At 45.0% G+C, this 12810-nt stretch overlaps 1 protein-coding gene across 6 annotated transcripts in view; it reads right to left on the bottom strand.

The window, feature by feature from the left end:
- The window catches only part of MTA3 (metastasis associated 1 family member 3), a 171908-nt gene extending 167732 nt beyond the window's left edge, over window positions 1-4176 (bottom strand). For 5 of the 6 annotated variants that reach the window (XR_007129960.1, XR_007129962.1, XR_007129961.1 and 2 more), the window contains exons 1-2: window positions 4030-4176; window positions 2314-2381 (exon numbers count right to left, since the gene is read on the bottom strand). Coding sequence is in view for 2 of the 6 variants with exons in the window: in XM_047744622.1 (XP_047600578.1) it covers window positions 2314-2381; window positions 4030-4057 (96 nt within the window). In the remaining 4 variants the exon portion in view is untranslated. Of the gene's footprint in view, window positions 1-2313; window positions 2382-3317; window positions 3447-4029 lie in introns of those variants that run through there. The other variant, XR_007129963.1, reaches the window with a different exon arrangement.
- Between the last annotated feature and the right edge of the window lie 8634 nt (window positions 4177-12810).

Below are 12810 nucleotides of genomic sequence, written 5' to 3'. Positions count from 1 at the left end.
TCGCTTAGTCTCTTGCTTCCAAATAAATAAATAATTTTTTTTAATGGCCCTATGTAAATATTTAGTATTTAGCCAATCTTATTCACCAATAATCCATTCATTCAAACTGCTACCATCTGAAAGTACAGACTCTTCTCTCATAATTCAGTCCTCCCCAGCCTGCATAAAACCATTAATATATTAAGGACTCTCTGCTGAAAGCAGACAGCCAGGGAGAAGGTGAGGATGGAAAGTGAGGGATACTTCTGGAGTGAAGAGTAATATAATGATAAAGGAGTGTGAAATGAGCCAGGTTCAAGCCAGATGTGCAACCCAGTCACTTAACCACTGTGTCCTTCACAACTCCATGATGCATCTATCCTAAAGGTTTAAGGTTATTCTGAGGCTCAAAAAAAAAAAAGTAAAAATATGAATCCCCAGATCATATGCTTCCAGAACACCATGATCTGATGTTTGCAAATTTAGCACAGCTGCAATTTTCCTTCTACTTGTGGGATTATTTGGCTGATGCTTGTCTCCACTACCAGACCTATTTTTGTTCACCCTTGAATTCCTAAAAGCACATATCTAAAAATGCCTGGCAGGTAGCAGGTCCTCAGAAATATCTGTAAAATGAATGAATCAAAATACTTTGTAAACGGTAAAGCTACATGCAAGCATTAACGTCAGACATTTGAGAAATTCATTAATTCAACAAATATTTACTGAACGCCTTAACTATGTGCCTGTCAGTTATTCTAAGGCACTTGGGATGCACTAGTGAACAGCAAAGATCACCTCACACAGAGCTTACATTCTAGTCTGGGAAAATGGGCAATGAAAATAAACACAATAACGAAGTATACTGGAAGGTGATAAATGATATGGAGAAAAGAGCAAGGCAGAGCAAGGCGCAGGGGATTAGAAACAACTTGGTGGCCCTAAGGTATATGCATGTGAAAACAGCCAAGAGTCTACTGTGCTTGTAGCTAAATGAGCAAGGCGGAGAGCAGTAAGAATGGAGGTCAGAGGGACAGGGAGCAGCCAGAGAATATATCTTATAGGCCAACATTTTTCTTTGTATCCTAATTAATTTTCTAAATAAACTGATAAACAGTTTCAAGTTGCTACACTCTTATACGTCAATAACATAAAAGAGAAGATCAGAATAATGCTCCAACATTTTCCACCCACAGACTGATCTAATCCTAAAGCCATTCTCTTCATTTGCTGGTGGTGGTCTCAAATACAACAGAATTTTTATAAATGCAAGGTCCATGTGGATCTCTCCAGAAGCAAATCAAGATCTCAGGGTTCATCGCATGCCTGGGTGGCTCTGCCAGCAAAGCATCTGACTTTGGCTCAGGTCATGATCCCAGGGTCCTGGGATAGAGCCCCACATCAGGCTCCCTGCTCGGCGGGGAGCCTCCTTCTCCCTCTCCCTGCCACTCCCTCTGCTTACACACACACACACACACACACACTCTCTCTCTCTCTCTCTTTCATCAAATAAATAAATAAAATCTTAAACAAACAAACAAAACTCAGCATTCATAAACTAGAAATGCCCTAAATCAGACTTTGCTTCCTGGGACTCAGAACTGGCCCAATCTCTACATGGTACTTTGGGGGAAATGTATAGCTAGACAGCCCCCAACATTTTAACACTAGGAATTCTCATAAGCTATAAAAATAACCTTCAAAGCTGGTTGGGAGGAAACCAGAGCACCATTAGTAATCCATGGTTCATACTGTTTATGACTTTTCATATGCCCCCATTATAAAAGCTCACCTATTGCAAAGTCACAATGTTTCTGATGTCCTAGACACAAGCAATCAGAAACAAACCTTAATATAAAAGTTTTATTTACTTAAGGCCTAAAGTAGGAAGCTACTTTACATTATACCAAAACTGTATTCTTATTAGTCAGTCTAATCCAAAATTTTATAAATTCACTTTAATAGTTTATTTCCTAGCTTCCTCCTTCTAAAGCTAGAAGAGGAAAACAATAATCCACCAAAAAGGGAGAAAAACAATTATGACTTTAAATGTAAAAAGGGTTTGAATTATAGGAGTGCCCTGCCTTGAGAAGCTCTCAGCAATCAGAGGAAATCTGCAGATGTTAAATACTTCGTAACATTTAATATCATAGGTAATTATACAAAGCAATAGAATATTCAGAATTCTGCATGACTGTCTACTCTGCAATCGCTACTTTCAAAGAGTCTAGGAATGAAAGTAAAATCACCCCTTATGCCCTTTACCTAATTACCCTTCAATGGAAAACAATTATTTTTTAATATTAAAATCCTGAACACTCAGTGTATATATACCTTGTTGAGTTCTTCTATCCTTCTGATTAGGTATGGGTTACTGGAGGAATTCTCAAAGTAGACATAATCTGTAATTAAAGGAAGTAAAGAGCTTATTAATCTTTTCAACAGAAAGTTCACATTTGTCAATCTATGACTTTCTCTATTAGGCAATGCACATTCAAAATGAAGCGCGTAATTCATTCCCGGGGAAAAGCAATACAACTTTAATATATTTTCTCATCTGCCTACTATTCACAGACCTTTATTTTCCTGGCATTTTCATTTCAATTAACGTGTTATCAAGTTCTCCCAGTATTTTGAGCCACACATCACTTCTTTACTAATAAACAAAAAGACTCTTCTCATCACCAAGTAGTCAGGGCTGACTAAACATGTCTTTCATGCTATAACTGCTTCCACATCTTTTCCCTCCAATCCAATTTACCCTGGAGTATGCTTCTCACATGAAACTATTGACCTAAGACAAATTCAGAGCATCTTGAAAAGCTTAGCAGCCCAAAGTACATTTCAAACGCCAACTTAAAAAAAAAAAAAATCAGGTGAGCAGAGTAGGTGAGAGGAAACACATTGACAAACTTTTCCACAGCTCTATTTGGGATGATTGGGGGGTGGGCATGAAAGGGGGTTCCCTTTCTGAAAGAACTCTCTGGAGATGATATCGGGATTTTGTTAGGCTCTTTTACCAAATTTAATCCAGATCCATTTAGGGTCCTGTTATAAAGAAATCACTGCAGGCTTTCAATTAAAAAAGATAAAAATTTTCAAGTGTGGCTTTTCCTCTCATGTAATAGGCTCCCTGGAAACTTCCCACTGTGTGTTTATTTGAAAGGCTGGGCTGCATTGTTATTGTCTATCTTAGTGGCTCTTTCCAGTCTCTCTTCTGCAAACTGGCCTCATTTGTCCAGGCCATTCCCACCACCATCCATCAGGAGCTCAGCTAATGAGCAGAGAAGAGCAAGTCTCACACACAAACACGCCACTTATCTGAATTATTATTTTACCAAGAAAGAGGGAGGAGGGCGTCGTGAGTAGGGAGAAAGTTTGTTTGACCTTATTTCTCTCTTCTGCAGAAGGCTGGGAAGGAGGCAGTCACCAGAGCAAACGTCCAGGCAGAGCTCAACTCCCCACCTCTGGCTGCAGTGCCCCGGCCCCACTATGCCCCATCTTGGGGGGCTGGGCAAGAAACGGGAGGGGGAGTGAGGAAGGAGAGGTGCAGGGCCCTGTCCCCGCAAACAGGCCTGTCCAGCTGTGCCCCCGGCTCTGCCCCCATCGCCCCCACCCCACACTCCCACTGAAGGGGAGGAGTAGAGCCAGGGGATGTTCCCCGGCCCCCTCCAACCCCCCACTGCCTGAAAGCCACGCGGGGAAAGACCACCCTATTAGGGGGCTCGACGGCCGATACCCAATGGGGGCGTCCTGGAAGGGGGCGTCTGAGAATTCACACCCCCCCACGTACAGGCCTGGCCCTAGAAAACTGAGCGGGGGTGGGAGCGGAGGGGGAGGGTGGGCGCCGGCCCCCGGCGGGCCACGGTCGGGGGAAGGGCGGGTGGCGAGGGTGGGGAGCCCCGGCCCCCTCTGCGGGCCCCGGCGCCCCCCGCCCCTGCGCCCTCGGCCCGGGCGCCCGCCGCTCCCGGCGGTTAAGGTGAACTCGCCCGGATCCCCTACTCCCGGAGCCCGCTCCCAGACGGGCCGGGTCGGGCCGAGCCTTCCTACCTCCGACCCGGTACATGTTGGCCGCCATGTCCGCCCGCCCGCCCGCGGAGCCCGAGCCGAGCCCCGCCCGCCGCCGCCGCCGCCGCCGCCGCCGCCGCCGCCGCCTCAGCCTCAGCCTCAGCCTCGGCCGCCGCCGCCGCCGCCGCCGCCGCCTCGCCACGGGGGGGGAGGGGAGGGAGGGACTGAGGGGAGGGGGAAGTGAAGGGGAGGGGACGCCGCGGGGTGGGGGTAGGTTCCCGCCCCCAGCGACGGGCCGGCACGGCCGTGAGGGCCGGGCCGGGGGAGGTCGCTGCGGGGCCTGCGGGGACCTGGGGAGGGCGGCGGTTCGGGGGCCCTCGCTGGAAGTGGAGGACCCTAGGGCAAGGGTCGTGGCCGAAGCGGAGGCCTGTACTGGCGAACGCAGATCAGGAGCTGTTGGATAATTGGGGTGGGGGCAGGAGCTCAGACTCTCCCGAGCCCATACCGCCCCCGCCAGTGTACCCTGTCACCTGGCGACCCCTAGACAGGTCTAACTCCCTGCTCTGTCCCTGGGGAGCCCTTGTATGCGAGACCTCGAGCACGTGGGTGCCTGCCTGGGGCAAACACTTGGAAACAAATAAGTGCACGCAGCAGAGCACCTTCATCACGGCGATGTTAATGCGGAGGGCCTGGAACCTGCATACCCTGGGGCCAGGAGGACCCCAGGTGCTACCAGCTTCACCGGGAAGAGACCCTGCTGGGACGAGTCTAGAAAAACTGAGCCCCTCCCAAGTTCACCCCAACTGCATTGACAGATCTATCAGCGTTCACCCCAAAACTGGGCTGAACAGAACACACTCCCGCACACGCTGAGGCCTTGCCTCTAGAGGCCTATGTATGGTGCTGCCCCGCCAGGACAAGCGGCCCTTTTTGCCAATAGGGGAGCAAGTCCCTACCTGTTTACCATTACCGCCCCCCCACACACACACACACAAAGGGGCAGATAGTTTCAGTCACCTTGCTATTGATGGACTAATTAGTTATGTGCCTAAAGCTTTTAAATCGTTATTTTCCCATGCTAATTCTCTAAGCATTCCCTGTGTTCTCAGCCTCCATTCCCTCACAGAAGCAAACAAAAAACCAAACTGAGTTGAATCTTCGTTGGCAATCCCCCAAGTGAACGCAGACACCTTTTTTAAAAAGCCAACCCAGGGCGCCTGGGTGGCTCAGTCAGTTGAGTATCTGACTCTTGATTTTGGCTCAGGTTATGACCTCAGGGGCTGGGATCCGGTGGGCTCCATGCTCAGTGGAAAGCCTGTTTGGGATTTTCTCTACCCCTACCCCTCCCCTCCCCTGCTGGCCCCACCCCCATGCTCTCCTGTGCCTACTCTCTTACTCTCAAATAAGTCTTTTTAAAAATTTTGTTTTAAATTAAAAAAAATAAAAAGCCAATCCATTCCAAACTACTCCCAGACATTGTTGTATGATCCTGGAAAAGATGATCCCTCACTGTTGTGGGCTGGGTTTGGAGTTGCTGGTGATTTACAGTAGCTACATGTTGGTGACTCTGGGTGTGGGGTCTGTGCAAGGATGGGCAATGTCCCTAGAAAAGAAGATTGTGTTTTGTTTGTATGGCGATGGCATTTGTGATGGTCCATTATCACAAATTATTAAAGTGACCAGAATAATTTTCTATGTAGTTTAGGCAAAGTAAAAAATAAAATAAGTCACCTTTGCCTGAATTACCTGGATGATTTGTGTGACCCAAGTTTCTTCAGGTATAAAATGGGAACTTTAGTTCCATTCTGCAGGTGGGGTGAGGATCAGTTGTGATAATATATGAAAATACTTTATAAACCATTCAGCATAGAGCACTATGCAAATAACAGGTGTCTGTTGATTTTATTAACTCCATAAAGTTTCAAATTCCCAAGGGTTTTATGCCATGGGTACAATGTGAGCCTGTGTCAGCTCTTCTGAACCAGAGGGGAAAAAAAGCAGAAGTGTTCTGTTATGCACACAGAATAGCTGTTGTTTATCATAATCCTTTTACTGGAGATCCCACAGAAAACATATTGTGACATATCTGACATCGCTCTCTCCATTTCTGTGCTGACACATAAATAGGTTGAATAATTCTCCGGGAATCATCCAGCAAACTGGTAGCAGTGTTAGGATTATAATTCTGCCCTTTCCTCTGGTCTAGCATTTTCTAAACCCAGAAGAATTTCTCCAAGTGAAAAGGCCCCCTGAAAACCATAAACCACGAAGAAATGCATCACAAGCTTAAGAGGGTTTGGTTTGTCAATTATTTTCAAGTAAATGAACAAATTCTCCCCTTCAAAATATTTCTCTATTTCTATTAGTTCTGTATTTCTGTCTCATTTCCCCAGCTTTGTGCACCTTACCAGGTGTTTGTGGTGACTGTACTCACTATAGTAAATGGGCGTAAGGTGCCAAGAAAACTCCCTCCATCCATACCCACCTCCTCCCCCTTAGGAGCAGCCTTATCCAGAAGCCCCCCAGGAAAGGCCTCAGAGACTTGTGGGGAGAAGCAAGAAGGATGATGGCACCAGAACCCAGGGCCTTTCCTTCTTCCAGATTCTGTATATTCAACCTCTTCTACCTCTAGCTCCTGGGCCAGTGACTTCTACATAGGACATGCTCAGTATCTGACAGCATAAATAACCAATGAATGACGGGCTCGATATCGTTAGGGATCTAGGTACTGAGCTGAATGCGAGGTACTTTGTCTATGAAACTTACATACCTCTGAATATCAAAGGGGAACTGCCATGTGGGAGTTCAGTGAATTTTGGAGGTTAAAAGAAATCCTCAAATCAGACAAAAGGTGGAAAAGTCTTAACCTTCAAAGACAGCAAAGGCACCTCTATCTCCATAGGCTGCATGATTCAGGTCACAACCATGTCCTCAACCAACCCAAACTTCACTCCTAATTTGACGGTTTAGCTTTAAGACCTAGAGCAAGACTCCAACCCCTCAGAGCCTCAAATTCTTCAAAATATGATTAGGGATTGACACCTAGGGCCAAAGCTGATGCTAAAAATTTAATTATATAAAGAATTTGGCACATGTTAAGAACTTTCTACATGTTAGTTCCCTTCTCTCTATTCCAGCCATCCTCACTGCTAAAGAAGAGGTGTCTCAGACCTTGCCAGAAATCCCAGGGCAAATCCAGCCTCCTGTGGGTAAAATTTCCCGACATGGCTGTTGTGATTGAAGAATCGTGATAAGGGATTACCTAAGGGCCCAGACCCTTCCTGTGTCAATTTCTAGCATCCCACCACTTAGCTGAAGAGAAACGGATGGTCAAGAAAGCAGTAGATGGGACAGAGTTGGTTTTTGTCAGTCTGAGGATGGAGTCATTTTTGTTTGGTTTTTGTGTGGTTTGTTTTTTTAAAATTTTATTTATTTATTTGTCAGAGAGAGAGAGCACAGGGAGGCAGCGTGGCAGGCAGAGGGAGAAGCAGGCTCCCTGCCCAGCAAGGACCCCCAACGCTGGACTCAATCCCAGGATGCTGGATCATGACCTGAGCTGAAGGTAGCCGCTTAACCGACTGAGCCACCCAGGCATCCCTGAGGAGAGAAATTTTCATTAGGATCTATGGAGATGGCCATAGAGTTTGGAAGCTTTGTGATAATTGAACTCAGGAAAGGAACTTGGGTGGAGGGGGTGGGTCAGGGGAGTGTAGAATGTAATTAATCTGAAAGTAGATGCCAGGCTTTGGATAAAAGACTGTATCTTTCTTCTTTCACTCTCTCTCTTTTTCCTTTTCTTTCATTAACTTATGTAGTAAAATTCTTTTGGAAAAAGGCCAGCCTGTCTCAGCTATTCTAAGGAGGTCCTGGGTTTTAAAGTGGATGAGTGTATCCTAGGAAAAAGGTAAGCGTAGGACGGCAAGAATTAAAGCAAGGAGCCTTTGAAGGAAAGGAAACCCAAGACAGACATTCTTCTCAGGTCAGGGAGCTTTTCCTTCCATCCATCCCTGTGTTGAAAACATGAAACTCAGAGCCAATCCCTGAAGGTCTTGGTTTTGGAAGTGTGCATTTTAGGGTTCCGTGGTTCTCTCATGCCCTCAAAGGGGAACTGGCTCAGACATTGGGTGGTATCCACAGGAGATTCTTACTCTGGTGACAATACTGCTTCCAGGCAGCAGAAAAGGGACCAGAAGTCACAATGGGGACAAGGGTGAACCCCAGAAAATTTGAACTAATTGATCTTAGTGCTTCCCTTTTTTAGCCTGTCTAGCACTATGAATCTGATGGCTGGACAGTACCCGGTATGGAGTCAGGAGAAAGAATTCTAAGGGACAATGAGAATGTCTAAGGGGTATAACAGGGAGTGTTTATAGGAATGACTCAGGCTGTAGTAAAGAGGATTAGACAAGGCAGAGAGTCTAGACAGCAGATCAGTTGGCAGTTTAGTAAGAAGAATGATGGCCTGACCTAGGGTAGAGGCACTGGGATGTGAGAAAAGTAGAAGGATTTGAGAAAGACTTCGGAGGCAGGGACTATGGGATCGGGTGACTTTGCGGAGGCAGGGCGTGAAAAGGTAACACTACGTTATGAGTAAGTCAATGGGAAAAGATATGAAGCAGTGAGTTTAAAATACTGCAGAGGAGGGAGTGCCTGGCTGGCTCAGTAGGAAAAACATGAGATATTTGATCTGAGGATGGTGAGTTCAAGCCCCATATTGGGTGTAGAGATTATTTAAAAAAAATAATAATAATAATAAATAAACTGTAAAATATAAATTAATTAATTAAAGAAAATACTGGGGCACCTGGCTGGCTCAGTTGCAGGAGTGTGCAACGCTTGATCTCAGGGTTGTGAACTCAGGCCCCACATTGGGTGTAGAGATTACTTTAAAGAAGAAAATAAAATCTTCAAAATTTTTTTTAAAAATGAAATACAATATTGTAGAGGAAGGAATTTGGGGGAGGAAGGATAGTTGGCAGATTCAGTGTTAAATGGATTATGTTCAAGGTGCTTTTGGAAACATCCAAATAGATGTTTCCTCTTTAGACAGAGGTGGATGAGTAGGCCTAGAGCTTGGAGAGAGATCTGCACTGGAAATATCCACTTCTGTGTCACCATCTGCACAGAGCCCTGACTGTCTTGTCTAAGAAGTAAACCAAACCCTGGCCCCAGGGGAAGAAGCAGGTTCCCTGAGTCCTTCAGCTTTGGTAAAAACAGGTTTAGCAGGTCCAGGTTCAGGAGATCAGAGTCCAGGTCCAAATGTGCAAACAGGCAGGGCATGGGCAGAGAGCAACACAAGTCACTGACCAAGACAGACAGTGAAGACAAAGAATGCCCAGGGCTGCCCATCTCACAAGGGTCAGTGAGTGAAATTCTCAGATAGAGAGTTCTGCTCCCAGCTCTGGAAAAGCAGCCAGGTTTGGGAAGAAGGAAAGAGGAAAGGAAAGCCAGGAAAAAAAAAAAAAAAGGAAAAAAAAAAAAAAAAAACAGGAAAAGAGAAGGGATACAGTCTGAAAAAGCAAACCTGACTATTTCCTACCTTACCTTCTTGCCTCTAAGATGGTGTAGTGAGTTGAATGGTGGTCTCCCAAAAGGTGTGATGACCTAAAACTCCTGAATGGGATCTTACTTAGATAAAGGGTATTTTCAGATGAAATTAAGTCAAGGATCTAGAGATGAGATCATCCTGGATTGGAAGGGCCCCAAATCCAATGACAAGTGTTCTTATAAGAGACAGAAGACACAAAATGAAGAGGAAAAGACCACATGATAGTGGAGGCAGAGACTGGAGTTACTTGGTCATAAGCCAAGGAAGCCAAAGATTGCCAGCAACCACCAGATATTGGGGAAGAGGAATGGAATGGATTCTCCCTTAGAGCCCTCAGAAGGAATCAACCCTGCTGACACCTTGATTTCTCTGTGTGGAAATATGTTTCTGTTGTTTGAAGCCACCCGATTTGTGGTAATTTGTTATGGCAGTCCTGGGAAACTAATACCGATGGTATCCACAACTCAATTTTAAGTAAACATAGATTCAGCCAGAAAACACTGAACACTCTATGCAGAGACTAAGGGACATAACATAAGAGAAGAAAAGAGAGACACGCAAAGAAAGAGGGGGATCCAATACCACTTCATCTAAGTCCTGTCCAAACCCTGGAGACAAAGCTTGGCTGTGCTCTTGGTCTGTCTCTCCTCCTAGCTGTCACGGTTGGCTTAGTACTAACAGAAAAGAACCACCAGATGCTATGATCCCCAGCTAAGAACCAGTGGAGGCATCCCAACATTTTTTCTTCACCAGCACACCCGAAGGATGTCACACATTCCCAGTAGCAGCAGTCAATTACCAACATGGTGGTGCACCAATTAACCTCTCAGTTGGGTTCCTTTGTCAGAAAGCCTTCTGGCCCCTGAGATCCCAATCCATACTTCTATGGTGGGTAGTATGGTAGAGGTTACCAAAAATATAAGGCTTGTCTACAGAAGTGCCCTTTTCCTTCAACAAATATGTATTAAGCACTATTGAAGGCATTGAGGACATACCAGTGACTAAGATAGTCAAAACACTTGTTCCCCTGGAGCTTGTATTCTACTGGGCAAGACAGACAATGAGCAAGTAAAGAAATCAATAGATATGCTAGTATAGAATGATGAATGTTCTAGAGGAAATAAATCAGGATAAGGGAATAAAAAATGATGGTGGTAATCAGGAAAGACCTCTCAGATGTATTAAGAACTGAAAAGAGACCTAAATGATGGAATGGAATGAACCACTGGGACATCTGGGGAGCAACATTCCAGGTAAAGGGAATAGCAAGTGCGAATTCCCCAAATCAAGACTCTGCTTGACCTGATCATGACCTAGGAAGGACAGTGTGAATAAATGAGACCAGGGAGGTGAGCAGGGGCAAGATCACGTAAGGCATGCTAGGCCATGGTAAAGAGTTGGGATTTTATCCTAAATATAATGGGAAGATTTTGGATGATTTTAAACACAGGAGTGAGGGAGACCGATTTATGTTTTCTTAAAAGATTACTTGAGGAACACAAAATTGAAGGGGGATAGTTATAACCTCCAATTCAAAAGAGCATGATTGTTGGGACACCTGGGCAGCTCAGCCTGTTAAGTGGAAGACTCTTGATTTCAGCTCAAATCATGATCTCAGTGTCCTGAAATTGAGCCCCTATTGGGCTACTCACTCAGTGGGGAATCTGCCTGTCTCTCTCCCTCCTCCTCCTCCCCCCACGTTCTCTCACTCTCAAATAAATTTTTTTTAAAAAGCTCTTTTTCAAAAAAAGAAAAAAGAAAGGATGAATACCCAAGTTTTGTAGCAACATGGACGGGACTGGAAGAGATTATGCTGAGTGAAATAAGTCAAGCAGAGAGAGTCAATTATCATATGGTTTCACTTATTTGTGGAGCATAACAAATAGCATGGAGGACAAGGGGAGATGGAGAGGAGAAGGGAGTTGAGGGAAATTGGAAGGGGAGGTGAACCATGAGAGACTATGGACTCTGAAAAACGATCTGAGAATTTTGAAGGGGTGGGGGGTGGGAGGTTGGGGGCACCAGGTGGTGGGTATTGTGGAGGGCACGGATTGCATGGAGCACTGGGTGTGGTGCAAAAATAATGAATACTGTTATGCTGAAAAAAATAAAAAAATTTAAAAAAAAAATTTAAAAAGCTCTTTTTCTAAAAAAGCAAGATTGGGACACCGAGGTGGCTCAGTTGATTGAGCGTCTGCCTTTGGCTCAGGTCATGATCCCAGGGACCTGGAACTGAATCCCAGTCAGGCTCCTTGCTCAGCAGAGAGTCTGCTTCTCTGCCAGCCCGTCCCCCTGCTGTGCACCTCTCTCTCCTTCTCTGTCTGGCAAATAAATAAAATCTTTAAAAAATAAATAAATAAAAATTAAAAATTAAATTTAAAAAAAGCATGATTGTGTTCTCTGGTGTCATCAGATGGATACTAGGAATTCAAGACTCGCCAATCCAAAACATTTTTTTTCAAAGATTTATTTATTTATTTGAGAGAGACGGCACACAAGCACAAGCACAGGGAGGGACAGAGGGAGAGGGGGAAAGACTACCTGCTTAGTAGGGAGCCTGACGCAGGGCTTAATCTCACAACCCTGAGATCACGACCCTGACATCATTACCCTGGGATCATGACCCAAGCTGAAACCAAGAGTCAGACGCTTACCCTCCTGAGCCATCCAGGTGCCCCTCCAAACCAAAGTTTACGATGATGCAAAACCAAAACTCCTGCTGTGTTTCATTTGGTATAATAGTGAAAGAGACCACTTCTAACTCTCTCTGTGGTTCTGAGACCTGTATCTAATGGCTATGGGGAAAATGGCAACATATACTGGCCACTTTAAAAAATTTTGTACCAAATCATCAAGCCCCATGTTTGGGGGTAGAGATTACTTTAAATAAATAAATAAATAAATAAATAAATAAATAAATAAACAAACAAACAAATAAATAAATGCGAAATGTTTTGTACCAAATCATATAAGACATTACCAAGGGCCCCTGGGTGGTTCAGTTGGTCAAGCAGCTGCCTTCGGCTCAGGTCATGATCCTGGGGTACTAAGACTGAGCTCCTCATGGGCTCTCTGCTCAATGGAGAGCCTGCTTCTCCCTCTCCCTCTGCCTGCCACTCTGCCTACCTGTGCTTTCTATCTTGTCTACAGATAAATAAGTAAAATCTTAAAAAAAAAAAAAAAAGACATTACCTAATCATGTAGGCTGTTTTTCTCCTTTAGCTCTAGTACTGTGATAGCTTTTCACAGACCATTCACCTAGTCTTTTGGGTGAA

Source organism: Lutra lutra, chromosome 9 (genome assembly GCF_902655055.1).
Source record: "Lutra lutra chromosome 9, mLutLut1.2, whole genome shotgun sequence".
In the NCBI taxonomy this organism is placed as follows: domain Eukaryota; kingdom Metazoa; phylum Chordata; class Mammalia; order Carnivora; family Mustelidae; genus Lutra; species Lutra lutra.
This window is presented reverse-complemented; position numbering and strand designations above follow the sequence as displayed.